The 23192-nt window shown below is 43.6% G+C and overlaps 1 protein-coding gene across 2 annotated transcripts in view; it reads left to right on the top strand.

Annotated features, from left to right (window-relative positions):
• The window catches only part of IFT43 (intraflagellar transport 43), a 107028-nt gene that overhangs the window by 25026 nt on the left and 58810 nt on the right, over positions 1 to 23192 (top strand). For both annotated transcript variants that reach the window (XM_025295177.3, XM_006052857.4), the window contains one exon: positions 22540 to 22604. In XM_025295177.3, coding sequence (XP_025150962.1) covers positions 22540 to 22604 — 65 coding nt within the window. The remainder of the gene's footprint in view (positions 1 to 22539; positions 22605 to 23192) is intronic.

Genomic DNA, 23192 nt, shown 5'->3' with positions numbered 1-23192 from the left:
TGGATCCAGGTTTTGTGGTCCTGAGACTTACACAATTTAGAGACCTTCTTTAAGAAATATAATTGAAAATTATGAATTCAAAATAGATATGAAAGTGAATCCTTCCTTGTAATGAGAATTTGCAGCCAAGTTACTAGGCCTTGGATTTTCAGATTTCTTTCTTGGAGTTCTTATCAGGCAGTGTATCTGAAATGCTTGTGTAGATTTGGCTCCTGATTGAGAGTTAGCTTCTCATCTTCATCTGGAACTCTCTGAAACTCCTAGGGACCTGTGCATAGGTGGAGTATATAGATTAGAGAAAGGAGAGTCTGGAAGCAGGGAGCCCAGGTGGGACCCATCTGAGAGAAGGGAGAGTTTGAGCTTCTGAAGCCTTTGTTTGCATGGTTGTGCCCGTCCCTCCAACACCCCCCAGCACAGTATTGACACAGTGAAGGCAGAGTGTTGGCTTGATCCAGGTTTGGGGCAGTTCTAGGGGACGTGGAGGCCATGAACACCATCAGGACCATGGCAGTGAGCTGGGTTGATAGGGAAGGGAGAGAAACCAAGAAGGAAGTTCCTAGATCCAGAAGGAGGAGAAGGCTAGATATTTCAGATTGGAGCAGTTTCAGGTGATAACGAATTTGGGAAAGTAGCAAGGTCACTGGCGTTTAAAGGGTCCAGGAACTGTGAAGCCAAGCATTAGATGGATTGTTCATGTGAGTGTTGACTTTACATGTGAACATCAGTGGGGCTGGTTGTGGCCCAGGAACGCCCACATTTTTGCTCAATGTGCTCTCAGGCAATTATTAGTGACAGGAATCAAGAAGGGAAGAGAAGTGATATAGTTGAACAATATGAGTTTCAAAGGAAATGTTCCATAGTAATTTGAAAGAGCAATGGTCTAGAGGAACTTTGGGGAGTGAGATGGGAGGGTTATCTTGGGACCCTGAGGGGGTTTTGAAGAATGAGCTGGCCCTACCTGAAAGAGCTGCAAGAGTAATGAAGTCTATGGGGGAAAGCCAGGATTTAAGAGAGGCAAAGAGATGGAAAGGCTGGGCTGTGAATATGGAACGTCTGATCTGCTCGGGAACCATAGGATTGTGGTCGGAAAGCCTCATTGAAATCATTAGCTAGGCTAGATTTCTTCTCATTATGTAGCATGTCAATAATTACTGAAAAGGAGCAGGATGGTCGTAAAATATTCTTTTAATAATGATACTTTACAGGAAAAGGGTTCTGCCTAATGTTGAATGTCACTGGCGATAGACTGAAACATTTCTGGTCACATGCCTTTACCCAGTGTAATAGAGAATTATGTTACTGTATTTGGCCGATTGCTTTTATATTCCATTTTAATCTCTCCATTGGCTTTTCAGGTATAGCTTTTTGAACTATTTTTTTAGTGGTTGCTCTAGGGATTAGACTATGCATGCTTATCACTGGCTAGATAGTATTATATCACTTCACATGAAATGGGAGACCCTTGTGACAGAATAAATCCATTTGTCCCTTCATTCTCTGTACTAGTAATGTCATACTTTAAAAAAATCGCGTACTTTATAAACCCCACAATACAGTTGCCATTTCACACAGTTGCCACTTAGAGAAATTAAGAAAAAAAGGTAGTCTTTTATATTCACCCATATGGACTTCCCAGGTGGCACTAGCGGGAAAGAATCCAAGATGCATTCCCTAGTTCGAGACGAATTCCCTGGGTCAAGAAGATCCCCTGGAGAAGGAAATAACACCTCACTCCAGTATTCTTGCCTGGAAAATTCCATGAACAGAGGAGCCTGGCAGGCTGCATAGTCCCTAGGGCTGCAAAGAGCTGGACTTGATTGAGCACCAATATATATATAATAAATCCTTACCTTTATAATTGTTCTTCATTTTCTCCTGTAGATGCAGATTTCCATCTAAGTGTTGATATGACCAAAACCTTGGCTTTCTCTGCCTACCAAAGCTGAACAAAAAAATACAGAGACAGGGTTTGGAGGAAATAGAAAGATGGCTTTAATCCACAGCTGGCGGCGGGGAGAACACTGCAGGCTAGTGCCTCAAGATCTGTGCCCCCCGCCCCCCACCACCCTCCTCCTCCCCATAGATAAGGCTCACAGTCTGGGCTAAGGGGTAAGAGACAAAGTAGTAAGAATCTAACATTCTTCTTCTTGCCTTGCTGTAGAACAGCCGTAGCTGGCGTCAGGTTGCCCGGTAATTGGGTCTGGCAGTCCTGGAAATGGGTCCGTTTGTCTCCAGTTTATTCCACTGCAGCCTCCTTTCTGAAACGCAAAGAGCTACAAGGAGTGGTCTGAAGAGAACCAGATGAAGGCACAGGATGTAATTAGCAGGAGTAAAGGGTGCAGGGTGTAACTTACCTAGAGTCAGATAGTTGTGAAGTAAACAAATTTAGTTACCAACTACAGATTAGAAATAGCTAAAGTAAACATTAGGAGTGATGAGGCCTATTCGGTGTTCTTTTTATCTATGTTCTCAGGAAAGGGAAAGAAAAGAAAGAAAAACTGGTTCTTCTTTTTCCCTTTTCACTGCAACAGTGTCATTCTGTTTAGCCTGAAGAACTTCTCTTAGTACAGGTTTGCTAAGAACTTCTCTATTTGCTCTACTAAAAATATTTTTATCTTACCCTCATTTTTGAAGGATCTTTTCTATCAGTACAGAATTCTGAATTGAGGATTGTTTCTGCTTTCAACACTAAAGGTTGTCATTCCTTTGCCTTCATTGTTTCTGATGATTGTTCTCCATTATGTAAGTCTTTTCTCCTCCCTCTGATTGTATTAAAGGCTTTCTTTTTATCTTTGGATTCCAGAGTTTGACTATGATGTGCCTAGGCGATTGGCTTTGTATTTATTCTGCTTGAAATTTGCTGCAGTTTGTAGATTTAGTAAATCAGTATGTCTCACCAGGTTGGAGAATTTTAGACCATTACTATTTCCAATATCTTTTCTGCCCCATTTCCTCTCTCCTTGCTGGGACTCCAGTTGCCTGTTTGTTAAACTGCTTGCTATTGTCCCATAGGTTTGTCCTGTGTTTTTTTTCCCTGAAGCATGGTTCATTTTCCTCTTTCCTTTATCTTTTTGTTTTTCAAATTGGGTATTTTCTGTCCATCTGTCTTCAAGTTCACTGATTATTTCTTCTGCTGTCTCCAAATTGAACTTTTCATGTCAATACTGAACTTTTAAATTCCACATTTCCATATTGTTTTTCCCATAGCTTCTGTTTCTTTATTAGATTTCCCATTCGTTCATTCATTAAAGCATCTTTTAAATCCTTGAACGTATTTATTATAATAGTGGTTTTAAAACCGTTGTCTGTTAATTCCAGTATCTGGGTCATCTTGGGGTCAGTTTTTATTGTTTTTACTTTTGGCTATAGGTCATGTTTTCATGTTTCTTCACATGTCAAGTAGTTTTTTTGGTATGCAGGATGTCGTGGATAATAAAGCCTAGAAACTCTGGGTTATGTTATCTTTCTTTGGAAAGTTTTGATTTTTGTTTAAGCAGGCAGTTTAATTATTTGCAGATCACCTTGAATTTATGAAGACTGGTTTTAGGCTTTGCTAGGTCAAGTCTATTTTGGTTTTGGCCTTAATCCCAGAGCAAATACCATAGACCCAGGACATAGAGTTTACTGCTAAGGTGTGGTTTTTCTGGAGTATCAATGGAAAACCCCGAGGTGTGTACCAAATACCTTTAACTTGAAACCCATATTCCAGTCTCTGTCTTGCCTACAGGCTGCAGCAGCTGAAATATTACCTCCATTCATTTTTTTAAAAGCCCTATTGCAATTGCTTTTCACCGAGTTTTTTGGAGTCTTCTCCATGGATATGTAGGTCAGGTATTGACTAAAGGATTTTAGGGGAGTTCATATGCAGATTTGGGGCTCCCTCCTTCCCAGGATTTCTCCTGGTCTATTTTTAGTGACTCTGGCAGCCCCAAATTTGTCCTCAAACTAATAAAACTACATCTTTCTGCTTGAATTCTAGGTGCTCAGTCACTGCCCGGACTGGAGAGTGCACTTTCAAAGGGAAAGTCCATTTAAACACAGAATTTTTTTTTTTTTTTTACCCAGTGCAGTTCTTGTCTTTCAAGGGTCAGATCCCTTCCAGTTTCCCCTACAGCTTTTGTTTGCCCTCCAGGACCTTCAAATAGTTGTTTCATATATTTTGTCCAGAGTTTATATTTGATATCTATGTGAAGGTTAGTTGAACACAAACTGCTCCTGCATTATTGGATCCAGAAGCTGCAAATTGCTTTGCGATTGCTTCAGAAAACACTGTGGTTGTTTTTGAGTGGTACTGTTGGCAAGAAAAGAATGAGAGTGGTTGTTGCAGAAACAGATTGTGTCTGTTTTCTCTTGAGATAACTGACATGGGCATTCAGGTATGTTAGCTATTGGGACAGGAAGTATTCTGATATCAGTGGTGAATTGGTAGTGATGATCAGAAACATTGGTAGAAAAGAGGCCCAGAGACCTGGGATTCCGTCACCTGGATGGAAGCGCTCATCCTTGCATGTGCTGTCCTGAGCACTCTGAAAAGTCAGTCTGGAAGGAACTCTGGAGTTATAGATCCAGAGAACAGGAGATGTTTGTCTGAGGGGAGAGAGCCAGGCAAGGAAATAAATAGGTGAGGGAGATTAAAAGCTACCGACTTCCAGCTGCAAAATACATGAGTCGTGGGGATGAAATGTACAGCGTGAGAAGTATAGTCAATAACCATAAGACCTTTGTATGATGACAGATGATAACTAGACTCATTGTGATGATCATTTTGAAATGTATACAAATATCAAATCACTATGTTGTGTAACAGGAACTAACATAGGTCAGTTTATACTTCAAAAAACAAACTCTTGGAAATGGAGATCAGATTTGTGATTACCAGAGGTGGGAGTGGGAGAGGGAGTTGGAAAAAGGCAATCAAAAGGTACAAACTTCCAGTTATAAGATAAATAAGTACTAGGGATTTAACATGAAAAGTGCAAGTGAAAGTTGCTCAGTCATGTCTGACTCTTTGCAACCCCATGGACTATACAGTCTATTGAGTTCTCTAGGCCAGAATACTGGAGTGGGTAGCCTTTCCCTTCTCCAGGGTATCTTCCCAATCCAGGGATCGAACCCAGGTCTCCTGCATTGCAGGTGGATTCTTTACCAGCTGAGCCACCGGGGAAGCCCAAGAATACTGGAGTGGGTAGCCTATCCCTTCTCCAGAAGATCTTCCTGACCCAGGAATCAAACTGGGGTCTCCTGCATTGCAGGTGGATTCTTTACCAACTGAGCTCTCACATAGAACATGATAAATATAATGAACAGCGCTATATGTTACATATGAAAGTTGTTAAGCAAGTAAATCCTGAGAGCTGTCATCACGGGAAGAAAGTTTCTATTTCTTTAATTGTGCATCTGTATGAGATGGCAGATATTCATTAAACTTGCAGCGATAATCACTCCATGATATATGAAAATCAGATCATTATTCTGTACACCTTCAACTTATATGGTGCTGTACGTCAATTAAATCTCAATAAAACTGGAAGGAAAAAGAAAGGAAGGCCTCTAGAGTTGGAGAGGTTGACAGGATGCTATATCAAGGGCAGGGGTTCTTCATGTAAAGCCTCAAACCAAGTAGGAAGATTTATGGGGTAAGTGAACCCAGGCCTTGCCTTTTGTGTCAGGCCGCTGTCATCTGGGAGCAGTCGAACAGATGGCTTTCAGCCTTTCTTGTGTGAGAAAGGGTGGGAAGGGAGCCTGAAAAGTCATCCTCAGGCTTGGCCTGAAAAGCTGAAGAAGAGAGAGAGTATAGGACTCCTTAACACTGATCTATAGGAGGAATTTTTTTTTTTCCTAAACTGAGCAAACCAAGAATAATGTAGCATGTTTTTCATAAACTGAATTTATTCAGCTTAAAGGATTATTATTTATTCTGGTTTATGTCCTTCCTAATTTGGAGAGCTTGAAAAGATCCCTTCTTTAATGAAATAGTGGTGAGATGAAATGGTGTGTGTGTGTGTGTTTTAAGATTCTCAACAAAATTAAAAACTGTAAACTCAGTGACATCTCTCAGTCTTGTCCGACTCTCTGTGACCCCATGGACTATAGCCTACCAGGCTCCTCCGTCCATGGGATTTTCCAGTCAGGAATAATGGAGTGGGCTACCATTTCCTTCTCCAGGGGATCTTCCCAACCCAGGGATCCAACCCCGGGTCTCCCGCATTGCAGACAGGCGCTTTACCATCTGAGCCACCAGGTACTACCAACCATATCTGACCCCGCTTGCCCCCCCTCCCCAAACAAAATTTGTTATTTGAAGTATTGGCTGTCCATGAAATCTAAAAGTTTAGGAAATACAGTCCTAGAAGGTTACAACAACTTTTTAGGATTGCCGGAGTCACTTGCCATGTCGCGGGGCTGGGGGTTGTAGGGCTAACTTGCCAGCCATGACCTGGCACTCACCCAGAGCATCTCCTCCTCTCACCTCCGGGACCACAGCAGGATGAAGAACTGTAAGGCGAGGCCTGTGATGTCTGTGGTCCCAAGGTACTGAATGGAGTAGGGGCTGCAGACGGGCATTCCTCTCTGCCTCTCACAGTAAGGGGAATATTCCCAACTATCCCAGCATACCCTACCATAAGAAGATCCAAGCCTCGTATCTCAGTGCTCATCCTCAAACTGCCCACTTCTGATGACTCATGGGTTAACACTTGCTCCTTGCTCCCCCCAACTTCTTTTCCATCATCGCCCTTGTGGGGTCATGAGAGATCAGGTTTCCTAAAGCAGAGAGGTTACCGTTTCCTCCTCTGCTCTCCACTTGTTCCAGGTCATCCCAGTCTGGATTTCATTGAGGGAGCGAGTCTGGATGGTGCTTATCCAAAGTCACAGGTGCCGGGAGGGGTCGCTTCCTGGAGGGCTGGGCACTTCCACCCACAACGCTGTGCATCCTTCCAGTTACATACATGCCGGATGGGTTTTAACAAACTGACAGGCGTTAAGGGAATGACACAGACATACAGGTCTTGATTTATGATAAAAGTTAAAAGGAATGTTTATTCTGGCTGAACGGAAGAAAGTCTGGGGGAAACAAGGGCGTTTCTTGACAAGTGTATGGAAGGCGCAGACCTGAGAAAGCTGATTTTGAATGACTGGAAGGGGTATAATTGAGATTAAGAGGATGCCACCCAAATTAGGAACATCCAGGATGAATTTCAAGAACGATTTGAGGGCTGAAATCTGTTCTCTTTGGATCAGCCTCTCCAACAAATGGCTGGCGGCCCTGTTGCATGAGTCATTTGAAGTGGGCAGTTTGATGACTTATTGAGATATGGGATTTGGGCCTTTTTACGATAGGGTGTGTGGGAATATTGGGGGAAGTATGACACCACGAGAGTCATCGCCAGACACTGTGGTTGTCTGAACATCGCACGGATCTCCCAGTGCACAAAGGAACTGTGGCTTCCTCCTCTTGGTTCAGGCAACTTTAAAGCATTTCTCTCTGTTCAGAGAAAGTGGACTAAAGTAGGAGTTGGATCCCTGGCATGAACTTGTGCACGGCAGTCCCAAATAAGAGACTCCCCCAGACTCCCCGTTGTCTCAACCCTGGGCATTAATGAAGTGTCTTTTGTTCATTTGTTTGTTTCCTCCAAAGGCTGCATGTGTGCAGTCATATCTGACTCTTTGTGACCCCATGGACTGTAGCCTGCCAGGCTCCAGTGTCCATAGGATTCTCTAGGCAAGAATACTGGAGTGGGTTGCCATTTCCTCCTCCAGGGGATCTTCCCAACATAGGGATTGAAGCTGTGTCTTCTGCATTGCAGGCAGATTTTTTACCATCTGAGCCACCTGGAAAGCCCCCAAAGATTGCATTTCATTGCTTTTATTTTTTTCTGATAAATAATATAGCATTTATGCCCAAGTTTGTCTCCCATGTTTACAGCGGGTCCCTAAAACAGCACAGACTGCTTTCGTTCTGTGCAGAGGAAAAAGAGACTTAATGAAGGTGTGACTAGCCCAAGGCTTCCGTAGCTAGAAAGGATTCTAGAATCTGAGCCCAGGAGCATCCCTCCTTTCCCTCCTTTCTCTCTCCTCCCTCCCCTCCCCCTTAAACTAACCCTTTCAAACTATAGCTTTGCCTCTTTATTTCTTTCTGCCAAACTCCTGTCTTCCACCTAGTCACTCATTCTTCAAAGCTACTGCTCTGTTGGGGGGTTTCCCAGGTGGTGCTAGTGGTAAAGAGCCCTCCTGCCGATGCAGGTTAGATGTAAGATACACCGGTTCGATCCCTGGGTCAGGAAGATCCCCTGGAGAAGGGAATGGCAATCCACTGTAGTATTCTTGCGTAGAGAATCCCATGGACCGAGGAGCCTGACGGGCTACAGTTCATAGGATCGCAGAGTCGGACACAACTGAAGCGACTTAGCATGGCACGGTACTGCATTGTTGGTATGTGCAGGATAGCTGTGATGTGCAGTAAAGAGACAGCTGCTTTCTTGGTGCAGAGATTTATATTGAATTCAGCCTTAATCAAGCTGAATGCAAGCTGTTTTAGTTTATTTTGGGTTTTAATCCTGACTTTACCCTTAACCCTTCCCTCAGCTTGCCTCACTAAAGAGGTGAGGGTCAGACCAAGCCTCTCTGTCTTACTAAACATATTTATATTATCAGTAGGTACAGATTTGGTTCCAAGACACCCCTCTCCCACTAACGGATATCCGGATCCACAGATGTCAAGTCCCATAGTCGGCCCTCCGTATCCATGGTTCCTCATCCATGGAATCAAGCAACCACGGATTGTGTTGCTCTGTATTTATTGAAAAAAAAAAAATCTGCAAATCAGTAGACCCACACAATTCAGACCAGTATAGTTCAATGGTCAACTGTACTTTGTGCCCAGAAGATATATGAAGGAGATGTTCCTTTTGGTTTAGACTTCCCAGGTCTTACCCTTGTCATTGTTCTAGTCTCCCTTGTATTTGGGCACTTTGTTGCAGCCCAGACAGGTTCTTTTCTGTAGCCGCTGTGTCCTTTCAAGCCTGTGCTAGCTGGCATGCACTGAGCGTCTAAGAAGTCAGATATCGTCTGGTTTAGTGTGAAGCTTTGGTGTCAGAAAGCAAATTGGGTTTGAACCCTTGCTCCATTTTGTACCGCTCAAATGATTTTAGGTGAGTTAATGTTATCTAAGCCTCAGTTTTCCTCTTGAGTAAATTTGTTATGAGGTGGTGGACAGTTCAGTGGGTCATAGGGATTCTGCAAAGTAATCCTACTAAAGCTTTGGCATAGAGTAAACCCTCAGTAGGTGTTGGCCATCATTATTTGTTGTTCTGTTGCTCAGTCATATCCGACTCTTTGCGACCCCATGGACTGTAGCATGCAGGCTTCCCTGTCCTTCACTATCTTCTGAGCTTCCTCAAACTCATGTCCATTGAGTCGGTGATGCCATCCAACCATCTCATCCTCTGTCACCCTCTTCTCCTGCCCTCAGTCTTTTCCAGCATCAGGGTCTTTTCCAATGAGTCTAACTCTTTGTGTCAGATGGCCAAAGTGTTAGAGCTTCTGCTTCAGCATCAGTCCTTCCAATGAGTACTCAGGGTTGATTTCCTTTAGGATTGACTAGTTTGATCTCCTTCCTGTCCAAATCAAGTGATAATTATTAGCTATAGATTAACGTGTTGCTTCTCATTGCTTCGGTTGTCTCACCACTGATGAAGTGTTTGTGCTTACATAGTCTCATTTCTCTCTGTAACCTTGTGTTCTTTGTTTTATGTCTGCTTCCGCTTAATACAAGTTCAAATTGATGGTAAACATTTCATGTCATCATTTACATCTTTTTGCCTAGATACCCTTTCCCCAAATTGAAAAATAACAATTTCACAGATTCAAAGAATCACAGAATTATAGAACTGGGGGGAATCACCTCTATTATGAATTAAAATCCAGGATCATGAAACTAGTTAGTGGCAGGGTCAGAAACAGAACCCAGATTAGAAGCAGTCTAGCCTAGTGTTCTTTCTACCACATTTTTGTTTCCTTAACCAAATTTCATGTATGCGTGTATACACAATTAAAAGATGGTAGACTGAGGGGTGGGGGTAGGAGGCATGGGGAGGCACTTTTATTTATAAATGCATTCTATCACATCTAGCCCTGGCAGGGATCTGACTCAATCTTTTGGGTGTAGAGTTATATTTTGGCCTTCAGGATGCTGATGTTAGGAGTTTCCAGCTCCAAAGTGGAGAAGGTCTCTGTTCCTATTTGGCACAGGTCTTCCTTGAGCAGATTTACCCATGAACAACCCTCATACTGGAGCTCTCCTCCTCACCGCCTGTCTTTTTTCCCTTTTGTTAGCCTAAACTTCATGTATCCAGTTTTTCTGTTTTAGCTTTTACTTTTCATTAAAATTTGAGACATCTAAAAAGGAGAAATGATAGTACCATGGAAAACATACACCCACCACCTAGGTTCAGCTGTTTTCAGCATTTTCCATATTGGCTTAAATGATAATTTTAAAAATACCTAAAAATATGTATTTACACGTTTTACATGTAACTTTTTGCTGAACTATTTGAGAGCCACCATCATAAAACGCCACTTAAATACCTAAGTGCACAGCTCTGAGAAATAGGGACATTTTCCTCGAAATCCACAACTCCACACCTAACAATATTAGCAATTCCCTAAGTGCCATCTATTACCCAGACCATGTTCATTTCCCCCACTTGTCTCCAAAACAGTCTATTACAGCTAATTTTTTTCAAACTAGGGTCCAATCAAGAACCACTCCACTAAGTTTCTCTCTCTCTTAAGTCTCTTTTGGTTTGGAATAGTTTCCTATTTCATCCCCTCTTTTTAATGGTGTTGACATTTTGAAGAGTTGGAGCCCCTTATTTTCCCTCGTGCTGGACTTTTCTGGTTCTTTCTTCCTTAGTGTCACTAAACTTCCTCCTGTCTCACCTGACCTGCAGCAAGCAGGTTAGAAGTAGTCAGCCCGGAAGGCTTACTTGCATTCCCAGTGAGGCTCTGTGGCAACAGTTTTTTCTGGGTGGCACCATGCGCTTCTAGTAGCTGTACACTGGTCCTCACCATTCACAGGCTAAGTTGGATCCCTGAGTTATGATGCCGATAGATATCTCTTGTTAAGGAACATTTTTCTCCCTCGCACCTGGCACACACTTGGGGGTGATTCTTTGGCACCAGGAGAATGTACGATTCCCTGTCAATCAATCAGTTAGTGGCTTTAGCATCTCTTGGTGGTCAGGTTTCTGTCTCATGCTTAAAATAGATCTTGCATTTTGTTAGGTCCGTTACAGCCTGAAAGAGCTACATTTCCTCATAAGGGTTCAGTTATAAGCTCGGATGGCCCATTACCTGCCATGACCTTAAACCCACGAGGGGAAAACTCAAGTCTGTGGTGAATTAGTTGTCAGACCCAGTGTGAGGCTAGAGGGAGAAACTGGCAGAGATGAAACTGTGGAGGACTTCCCTGGTGGTCCACTGGTTAAGACTTCACCCTCCAGCGCAGGAGGTGTGGGTTTGATCCCTGGTCGGGGCGCTAAGGTCCTACATGCCTTGTGGCCAAAAAACCAAAACATGAAACAGAAACCATATTGTAACAAGTTCAATAAAGACTTTTAAAATGGTCCACATTAAAAAAAAATTTTTTTTAAAGAGATGAAACTGTGCATGGTGGACAGATTTGAAGAACACACACCGCCTCTACAGCGTATGCACGTATTAATAAGGGTTAATCTTCTCTTTTATGAAGCATGTAAGCTTTCCTGCATCTTTTCTCAGGTTGCTGGAGAAAGGAAAGGAAGTTTGTTTCTAGCTAGGGTTGAACATGGGAGGTGTATGGCCCCTAGAAGCTGGAAGATGGGAGATGTGAGGTGTGCAGTGGATCCTTGCTGAACGGAATGTCTTTTCTGTTGGGAATTCACGCATACGTTTGGACTGGCTTTTTTGAAATAGGATGCAGTTTGGAGTTTGGACTGCTTCGCACTGTGGGGTTTCTCCAGGACTTCTGAGAGTGTGTGAGAAGTTTCTAAACTCGAAAGGCTCCTTTTTTGGCACTGCAGTGTCTTTTCTGTTTCGGCATCTTAAGAATCTGGGGGAACCATATAAAGATCAGAAACAAGTCTAGCCCTCGAGGCTCCCTGTGACTTGGTAATTCCAGTTAGTTGAATCCTTGCCCATTCGGATGAGACCATATAAAGTGGCCGTTTCCTGAATGTCCTGCTCTCTGCCTCCTTTTTGTCGAAAGCTGGTATGTCAGGACCGCAACCACTGGTCACGTGCTTCCAACCCTTTACTCGCCGTCATTCCTGCCCCTGTTTATTTTTGGAGAGAGCACATTTTTGCTTCTCTCCAGGAGCTATGCGGGGTCCTGGCCCCTCTGTCCATCAGGCGGCAGCCCCGGCAGGCTGTGCCGCTTTCCCACACTCGAGACATGACTCCAGCTTTTAGGAGAGAACGCGAGGGACGCACTGTCTCAGGGCTACCGTCACCCACTCCTATTTTGTCCCTACTGGTGCTACACATTTTAAGACTCTTTCTTTTTTAAAAAAAAAAAACAAACAAGTTTGGGTAACGTTACCTGGCACTAAATCTGCCAAAATTGGAAATTGTTTGCCCAGCAGATGTCTTGGGGCCGTGCCTCTGAATTTCAGAAGCGGAGCAATGTGAAGAATAAACCAGGGCTTTTGAATTCTAGGTCTAGGTCCCCTCTTCATTTTTAAGATCCGTTTGAGCCCTACTTTCTCTCACCTATCCAGGGATTGGGGTTTTTTTCCCCCCCTCTTTCCTAACACAGGGCTAGGAAACAGTTTTCTCCCAGAGCCATGCTTCATACAGATTGGTAGTGTCTCCCCAAGTGCTTGGTCAAGGAGGATTGCGGTGTTTGTGGGCTCCATGAAAAAGGTCAGCATTGTCTTAGACTGAGTTTCTAGTTTCAAGGATGGGGCAAGAGTCAATTCCTTTTTCTTTAAATGCCTAGGCCTTTGCACCGAGACCTCAGACACACACGATTTGAGAAATAATAAATTACACATTCATGTCTCCTCTTGTCCTACCCACACCTGGTGGGCAGGACCTCCCCTGGTCCAAATGGAGGGCTCTGTAATGAAGGGTGATGGTTTCTCAGAGCTCCCTGTGAGGACTGGGCTCTGACCGTGCGCTGGGGAGAGCATTCCGGCTCCCAGAGTGCCCCCAGCATCTTCTTTGTCACCGCAACCGGGAGAACATAGCAGTCCTGGCAGCTGATTCTAAAAGGAGCAATGGTAGCATCTCGGTTTAGAGTGTGTCCCGTGTTTCAGATTGTCCTGGAGAGACAGCTCAGGGCTCTTTCTGAAACAGTGCTAACAGGTGTCTCCATGACATCGTCATAGCTTTTAGGGAGAGGAGCCAGGCTTTCAGGGGCTAGACTGTCTGCACAGAAGAACCCACCAGACCTTTTAAATCGTACTGTGAAAAGCCAGTCATCACTTACATTTTCAAACAGATCGTTTGTACCTGATTTTAAACTACTCCATTATGATCAAGTCTCATCAGCTTTCACTTCCAGCCAGCACTGTATATAACGGCTGCTGAGGACCTCGGCTCCCCACCAGGACGATGATCGGGGAGCAGCATCTGCTACAGCCCCTGTGTTATGTGCTGTCCTGGTAGCATGGCACCTTTTCGGGTTGCTTCTGGATTGCTTTTCCTTTTCATTTCTGCTTATCTCCCCAGTCCAGGGTAAGCCCCACTTACCCCATAAAGCTTCTGTCAGTCTCCTTGTCCCCAGCACTGCCCATCTGCTACGATTCTGTGTAGGCTTCAGGTCTGTCTTGCAAGCTTATGCATGCTTGTCAGAGCACTGCCTGAACGATGCCCCAGGAGAGTGTGGCCCAGTAAAAACCACCACTGCTGCTGCTGCTAGGTCGCTTCAGTCGTGTCCAACTCTGTGCGACCCCATAGACGACAGCCCACCAGGCTCCCCCGTCCCTGGGATTCTCCAGGCAAGAACACTGGAGTGGGTTGCCATTTCCTTCTCCAGTGCATGAAAGCGAAAAGTCAAAGTGAAGTTGCTCAGTCATGTCCGACTCTTAGCGACCCCATGGACTGCAGCCCACCAGGCTCCTCCATCCATGGGATTTTCCAGGCAAGAGTACTGGAGTGGGATGCCATTGCCTTCTCCAAAAAACCACCACAGGTGATGAGAAAACGGCAAAATTCAGTGGAACCGCCCCATGGCCGAGGGCTTCCTCCTCAGCTTCACCTTTGGACTCTGGATGAAGCCTCTCCCTGGAAGGACGCTCCAGTTCCTCCATCCCTGATGCCTATGTCCCCTCTCTAGTGTGGCCTTTGTAGTTTCAGATTAAGCCAGATACCCACCACGTAGATTTCTCAGAGACCTGATACACCCTGAGTTCTGCGTCTTCCTGGCCTCACTGGACTGGGGTCTCATTTGAGAACAGGGATGACTTCTTCTGCTTTCTCTAACTCAACTGGTGTGTGTAGGGCAGCGCTCAGCTCTCCACAGAGGAGCAAAGTTGAATTCTGGGAAGGAGCCTTTATCACTGGATCATGTACAGATGTGAGGGTTGGACCATAAAGAAGGCTGAGCACTGAACAATTGATGCTTTTGAACTGTGGTGCTGGAGAAGACTCTTGAGAGTCTCTTGGACAGCAAGGAGATCAAACCAGTCAATCTTAAACTCAGGGAAATCAACCCTGAATATTCACTGGAAGGACTGATGCTGAAGCTGACGCTCTAGTACTTTGACCACCTGATGCAAAGAGCTGACTCATTGGAAAAGACCCTGATGCTGGGAAAGTTTGAGGGCAGGAGGAGAAGGGGACGACAGAGGATGAGATGGTTGGATGGCATCACCGACTCAATGGACATGAGTTTGAGCAAGCTTCAGGAGATAGTGAAGGACGGGGAAGCCTGGCGTGCTGCAGTCCATGGGGTTGCAAAGAATCAGACATGACTGAGTGACTAAACTGACTGAGTAGAGGTTAATTACATCTGTCTCATGCAGATAGGGTATTTGTGGGTGGCCATAATAAGACTCATAGTAGGAAGATTTACAAAACAATGTTTTTTCTTACCCTTGGACTCAGGGTACTAAATCATGAGCGTAGGGATTCCCCATCAGAAAAGACAACCCCCCACTAAACACCCAAGTCCTACCTTGCAGAGAGCTGAGTTCTACCCACCCCCATCTCCCAGCCACTTCAGTGCTGTCTCCCAAGTGTAGCCAAGACTCCTGGTGGGGAGCAGGGAAGGCCGCTAAACCCTGCCCATTTGGTGTAGAGAATGTCTTTGTAACTCTTAGTGATCTCGAGGAAAAGCAGCCTATGCAGTTTTTACTGCATTATGTCAGCTCCTGAAGTCTTCAGTTATTAGTGCACAAGTCCCTTTGATTTGGGGACAAGGTGTTAAGGTCTTCTGGCTGTGGAGGAGTGACTCTTGGATGGTGGTCTTTCTGTTTGGAAGCTGCTGTGTTAGCAGTTGCCACCGTTTCAGAATGGAAAGATGAGAGGAAATGTGTCTTTGTGTGACCTCTGGACAGAAAGGATTCTCACTCATCCTCCCAATGCCTGTGACTTTCTGAGGTTTGTGGTTGAAGAGGATAAAGCAGATCATTTTGGGTTTGGGAATCTTGTGAAAGTGAAAGTCACTCAGCTGTGTCCGACTCTTTGCGACCCCAAGGACTATACAGTCCATGGAATTCTCCAGGCCACAGTACTGCAGTGGGTAGCCTTTCCCTTCTCCAGGGGATCTTCCTAACCCAGAGATCGAACCCAGGTCTCCCACATCGCAGGCAGATTCTTTACCAGCTGAGTCACCAGGGAAGCCCTGGGAATCTTAGGGAACTTTATGAACCATATGATGGATTAATCATCAAAATGACAGCTCAGGCCAGGCTCAGAGGAATCTTGCCCCCAGATGGTGTAGTGTATTTTATTACACGTGATCTAACCTTTCCTATATTGACATTAGTGATGCTGCTGCTGCTGCTAACAGTAAAGATCCAGCACTTACTATGTGCCAGGCACTGCTCAGAGCACTTACCATGTAGTCACTCGTTTAATCCCTCAACAGGTTAGTGGTTTCTCAAATGAGAGCATCTTGACCTCATTTGATATCACTTACACCCCTTTTCCCTGCTGCCTAGTCTCTCACAATCCTTCCCCAGTTGGGTCTCTGCATCTCCTGCCCCCTTGTCACCCACACCCCATGGCAGAAAACGGAGGGGGGGCCGTGACACACAGGTTGAGGAACCTTGCCGAGGCAGCAGGATCCCTCTCTTCTTGCAGGCTCTCGGTGGAAAAGCGCCAGGTAGACCTGGGCCTCTTGAGCCTGTGGGCACCATGGATTTCACATGGGTTCCTCCTGTCCTTCCAACACCCGGATGCCCCAGGGGCAGGCAGGGCGCCTGGGGAAGTGAAGCGGGCCTAGGGGTTGGGCACAGGCACACCTGCGGTCTGCACGCTGATGCGGTCAAGAGATCCCACTTCCAACCAAGAAGTATATGCTCGTTCCTGTTTTTGTCAAAATACCCAACACAGCTTTCATTTTCCCACCTCCTGTTGTCATAGGACCTGGAGGGAATTCTGTACTGGAAAAGAAACAGCAGCATGATCGCCATCGTAATAGATGTCCACTGGCACTTGACGGGGCAGGAAGGAGCCAGGCAGGGCCGGTGGGGGCTGTGGCAAACTGGAACGCACATGTCCAGTCACCAGAAGGCGGCTGCTGCTCAGCCCCAGGGCCACTAGAGCTTCCAGTTTTCCGAGAGAAGCTGGAAACTGCTGTTTTGTGCGGAAATCTTGCAGTTTTTAAAATAGTAATTTAAATTTAGAAACAGACAAAAGCCACTGTATGGCCAGACCAAACTTGTGGTTCCTAGTTTGTGACCTCCAAATTCATTAAGGCTCCTTGTCACAAGATGGTCCTACAAGATGGTAAAGGAAAGTGGGATGTTATCTGCAAACGCATAGGGAAGAAAGCTGTGAGCCAGATTGGTTTAAAACCTCCTGGAGGCACCTGATATGGTTCAGTTCCAATCTCTTTAACCTTTGCAAGCACAGTAAGAGCTGACCAAGACAAGGTTCCCGATCTCTGCTTATACACAACTTTGGCTTGTGTCCATTTGGCTTTATTCTGATTCCAGCTGGTCCTTACAGTTCCAGCACTTGGTGCTGTCCGAGCAGCCTAACCTCTGAGCTTCAGTTCCAGATTTCTGGGACCAAGAACTCAGTTGTTTCTGACTGGGTCTGACTAGTGCATTGCTAGTTCACTCAGCTGTGTCTTAGGAAAGAGGGGTCTCGGGATGAAAGGCTTCTCCATCCAGTCTGGGGACAGGTGAGTGTGGGTGGCAGAGACACCAAAAGAGGATGTGTGGACTGGGAATTGATGGTGGGATCTCTTCCTTCATCTTCTGTGGATTCCCTGCTGAGAACCTAAGCACTAGTTCACTTTCTACTCTTACATTTTTGTCGTTTCTGAGAGTACAAAGCACCATTACCCAAGTTTGTTTTCTCTAAAGTACTGCCTAGGTTTCTCGGGAGTTAAGTCCTTTGGATGTAGGCTTTCCAAGTCTTGGCTTCTCCTCCATCAGGCCTTTCCAGCAGGTTCTTCCTCTCCCCACAGAAAGGCCCAGTCTCCAGATGGCGCTCATCCTTGGCAGGCTACTGGAGAACCAGGAAAGGGAGTGCATCTTGGTGTAAAATAGAAACATCAGAAGTTAAATGTATTTCAGCACATTGAAGGAATGTTTTCTTAAAAAGCTGCAAGTTAGTTGCAATGGTGAATGGGATTGTTTCCTTAATTTCTCTTTCTGTTTTCTCATTGTTAATGTATAGGAATGCTAGGAATTTCTATGTATGAATTTTGTATCCTGTAACTTAACTATATTCATTGATTAGCTCTAGTAATTTTCTGGTGATGTCCTTGGGGTTTTCTATCTAGAGCATCATGTCATCTGCAAACAGTTTTACTTCTTTTCCAATCTGGATTCCTTTTATTTCTTTTTCTTCTCTGATTTCTGTGGCTAGGACTTCCAAAACTATGTTGAATAGTAGTGGTGAGACTGGGCACCCTTGTCTTGTTCCTGATTTTAGAGGAAATGCTTTCAATTTTTTGCCATTGAGGATAATGTTTGTTGTGGGTTTGTTGTATATAGCTTTTATTATGTTGAGGTATGTTCCTTCTAGTCCTGCTTTCTGGAGAGTTTTTATCATAAATGGGTGTTGAATTTTGAAAAAAAGGCTTTCTCTGTATCTATTGAGATAATCATATGGATTTTATCTTTCAATTTGTTAATATGATGTATCAGATTGATTGATTTCCACATATTGAAAAATCCTTGGATCCCTGGGATAAAGCCCAACTGGTCATGATGTATGATCTTTTTAATATGTTGTGGATTCTGTTTGCTAGAATTTTGTTGAGGATTTCTGCATCTATGTTCATCAGTGATATTGGCCTGTAGTTTTCTTTTTTTGTGGCATCTTTGTCTGGTTTTGGGATTAGGGTGATGGTGGTCTCGTGGAATGAGTTTGGGAGTTTACCTACCTCTGCAGTTTTCTGGAAGAGTTTGAGTTGGATGGGTGTTAGCTCTTGTCTAACTTTTTGGTAGAATTCAGCTGTGAAGCCCTCTGGTCATGGGCCTTTGTTTGTTGGAAGATTTTTGATTACAGCTTCAATTTCCATGCTTGTGATGGATCTGTTAAGATTTTCTATTTCTTCCTGGTTCAGTTTTGGAAGGTTATCCTTTTCTGAGAATTTGTCCATTTCTTCCAAGTTGTCCATTTTATTGGCATGTAGTTGCTCATAGTAGTCTCTTATGAGCTTTTGTATTTCTGTGATGTCTGTTGTGATTTCTCCATTTTCGTTTCTAATTTTATTGATTTAATTCTTCTCCCTTTTTTTCTAGATGAGTCTGGCTAATGGTTTGTCTATTTTATTTATTTTCTCAAAGAACCAGCTTTTAGTTTTGTTGATTTTTGCTATAGTCTCCTTCAATGAAAAGAATAAAATACTTAGGAATAAATTTACCTAAAGAAACAAAAGGCCTATATATAAAAAACTATAAAATACTGATGAAAGAAATCAAAGATGACACAATTAGATCGAGAAATATACCATGTTCATGGATTGGAAGACTCAATATAATGAAAATGAGTATACCACCCAAAGCAATCTATAGATTCAGTGCAATCCCTATCAAGTTACCAATGGTATTTTTTACAGAACTAGAACAAATAATTTCACAATTTGTATGGAAACACATAAAACCTTGAATATCTAAAGCAATCTTGAGAAAAAAGAGTGGAACTGGAGGGATCAACCTGTCTGACTTTGGACTATACTACAAAGCTACAGTCATCAAGACAGTATACAGCACAAAGACAGAAATACAGATCAATGGAACAAAATAGAAAGCCCAGAGATAAATCCACACACCTATGGACACCTTATCTTTGACAAAGGAGGCAAAAATATACAATGGAGAAAAGACCATCTCTTTAACAAGTGGTGCTGGGAAAACTGGCCAACCACCTGTAAAAGAATGAAACTAGAACACTTTCTAACACCATACACAAAAAGAAACTCAAAATGGATTAAAGATCTAAATGCAAGACCAGAAACTATAAAACTCTTAGAGGAAAATATAGGCAGAACACTCTCTGACATAAATCACAGCAAGATCCTCTATGACCCACCTCCCAGAGTAATGGAAATAAAAACAAAAATAAACAAATGGGACCTAATTAAACTTTAAAGCTTTTGCACAATGAAAGAAACTCTAAGGAAGGTGAAAAGGCAGCCGTCAGAATGGGAGATAATAATAGCAAATGAAACTGACAAAGAATTAATCTCCAAATATATGCAAGCAGCTCATGTAGCTCAATACCAGGAAAATAAATGATCCAATCAAAAATGGGCCAAAGAACTAAACAGACATTTCTCCAAAGACATACAGATGGTTAACAAATACACGAAAAGATGCTCAGTGTCACTCATTGTCAGAGAAATGCAAATCAAAACCACAGTGAGGTACCATCTCATGCCAGTTAGAATGGCTGCCATCAAAAAGTCTACAAACAGTAAATGCTGGAGAGGGTGTGGAGAAAAGGGAACCCTCTTACACTGGTGGTAGGAATGCACACTAGTACATCCACCATGGAGAACAGTGTAGAGATTCCTTAAAAAACTGGAAACAGAACTGCCATACGACCCAGCAATCCCACTGCTGGGCATACATACCAAGGAAAGCAGAATTGAAAGAGACACATGTACCCCAATGTTCATTGCAGCACTGTTTACAATAGCTAGAGCATGAAAGCAACCTAGATGTCCATTAGCAGACGAGTGGATAAGAAAGCTGTGGTACATATACACAATGGAATATTACTCAGCTATAAAAAAGAATGCATTTGAGTCCATTCTAATGAGGTGGACAAAACGAGCCTATTATACAGAGTGAAGTAAGTCAGAAAGAGAAACACCAATACAGTATATTAACACATATAAATGGAATTTAGAAAGACGGTAATGACGACCTTATATGTAAGACAGCAAAAGAGACACAGATGTAAAGAACAGACTTTTGGGCCATGTGGGAGAAGGTGAGGGTGGGACGATATGAGAGAATAGCACTGAAACATTATTTTACCATAATAAAATAGATGACCAGTGCAAGTTCAGTACACGAAGCAGGGCACAAAATACACGAAGCAGGGCACTCAAAGCTGGTGCTCTGGGACAACCCAGAGTGGTGGGGTGGGGGGTAGTGGTAGGGGGGTTCAGGATGGGGGAGGACACATGTACACCCGTGGCTGATTCATGTCGAAGTATGGCAAAAACCACCACAATATTGTATACTAATTAGCCTCCAATTAAAATAAATAAATGAAAATTTTTTCCAAGCTGCAAGTTAGGTTTTAAGCAACAAATTGAAAGGATATTGCAGTGATTTTAGCACCAGAGACTGCAGACTACATACTTCCCACAAAATTTGGCCCACTTCTTGTTTCTGGAGAAGGAAATGGCAATCCACTCCAGTGTTCTTGCTGGGACAATCCCATGGACAGAGGAGCCTAGCAGGCTACAGTCCATGGAGTCTCAAAAGGGTCGGACACAACTGAGTGACTGAGCTTGTTTTAACTTTATAAAAACATGCATGCTTATTTTTATAAAGTTTTATTGGAACATTACACCCAGGTGTTTAATTCTTGTCTGTGGCTGCATATTGCCCTGCAGTATCAAGAGTTGAGTAGTTGTAACAGAGCCTTTGCAACCCACAAAATCAAAAATATTTCCCACCTAGCCCTTTTAGAAAAAGTCTGTCAATCACCATTGTAGTCCACTTATCTAAGAATCTCCTCAGACTGAGAACAGCAGTTATGATTATGTGAGGTTCTTGGAAAAAGAAAATTGGTAACTCAGCAGTCCTAGATGAGTCCTGGGTCATTCAAAACAGGAAAGGCTTTTGCTCTTTTGTCCAATGTATTTCAGTAGATTGATCAATTCCCACCTTGGTATTTTTAGTTGAAATAGTTAGACAAGAATTCCTGGACTTGGGTTTCTGGATGTATCTATTGCAAGTGAATGCTTCCTGCCCAAATAACTTAAGTAGATTTTTAACCCACCGAATGAGTTTGTATCTTTGAAGCAAGCCTGTCTCTTATACTTTTATTTTATTACTTTTCTGTTTTTAAAAGTGGTATAAGTTGACTGGTAAAAAAAAAAAAAAGAAAGAAAATGTACACGTAAGAAAAAAGAAAAATTGCCTTAATTCTATCACTGGATTTCCTCTCAATCATGTATGATATTATGTATGTGATTTTCTTTCACAAAGTCAGAAGCATGTACCTACTGTTTTGCAATATGTTTCAAAAAGTTAACATTTATATCATAATGTAACATTATATAACATTTATATCATTAACTCATATCATTATTGTTTTTTAACAGTTTCTCATTATTGTATAGTATTTTCACGTGTGTATTTCATGATTTACTTAATTCCTTGTTGATGTCCATTTTGATTGTTTCTGAGGGCTTCCCTGGTGGCTCAGATGGTAAAGAATCTGCCCATAATGCAGGAGACCTGAGTTCAATCCCTGGGTCGGAAAGATCCCTTGGAGAAGGAAATAGCAACCCACTCCAATATTCTTGCCTGGAGAATCCCATGGGCAGAGGAACCTGGTGGGCTACAGTCCATGGGGTCACAAAGAGTCAGAATGACTGAGTGACTAACCCACTTGATTGTTTCTAGTTATTCACTATATTAAAAAAATGACATTACATTTCTCTCTGATTATTTCCTGGGGTTAGAATTGTTTGCTCAGAAAGTGTGAGCATTTCTAGGGCTTTCAGTTGACAGTGCCAGACTGCCCTCATGGTATGAAAGGTATGAAAGCACCCAGGTTTCATAGTATTGCATTTTTATTCAGAAGCTTTTGGTAGGTTGAAGGAGGGTTTAGGTGACCTTAACCTCAGCCCCAGTTTGCTGGAACGATGATGCTGAGTGACTGTTTTGTGGCTTCTGTCCCTTGCAGGTTCCCCCTCCCAAGCCACCCCGCCGGCAAGGACGCTGGGCAGAGGCCTCTGTGAAGGTTTCCAAGTGAGTGCCAGCATCTCAGGGTTGGGGTGGAACGGGGAATGCTGTGCTCCTGTGTCGTTCTTCTGTTTTCTTATAACAGCTCTGTTGAGATGTAATTCATATACCTGACAATTCACCCATTGGAAATGTACAGTTGAGTCGTTCTTAGTATATTCAGAGTTGTACTATCATCACCACAATCACTTTTAGACCATATTTATTACCCCTCCTGAACTGTGGTGTTGGAGAAGACTCCTGAGAGTCTTCTGAAGGAGATCAGCCCTGGGATTTCTTTGGAAGGAATGATGCTGAAGCTGAAATTCCAGTACTTTGGCCACCTCATGTGAAGAGTTGACTCATTGGAAAAGACTCTGATGTTGGGAGGGATTGGGGGCAGGAGGAGAAGGGGACGACAGAGGATGAGATGGCTGGATGGCATCACTGACTCGATGGACGTGAGTCTGAGTGAACTCCAGGAGCTGGTGATGGACAGGGAGGCCTGGCATGCTGCGATTCATGGGGTCTCAAAGAGTCGGACACGACTGAGCCACTGAACTGAACTGAACTTCTTACCCCATACCCATTAGCAATCACTGCCCTTTTCCCCCC

The sequence above is a fragment of the Bubalus bubalis genome, chromosome 11 (genome assembly GCF_019923935.1).
Source record: "Bubalus bubalis isolate 160015118507 breed Murrah chromosome 11, NDDB_SH_1, whole genome shotgun sequence".
Taxonomy (NCBI): Eukaryota; Metazoa; Chordata; class Mammalia; order Artiodactyla; family Bovidae; genus Bubalus; species Bubalus bubalis.
This window is presented reverse-complemented; position numbering and strand designations above follow the sequence as displayed.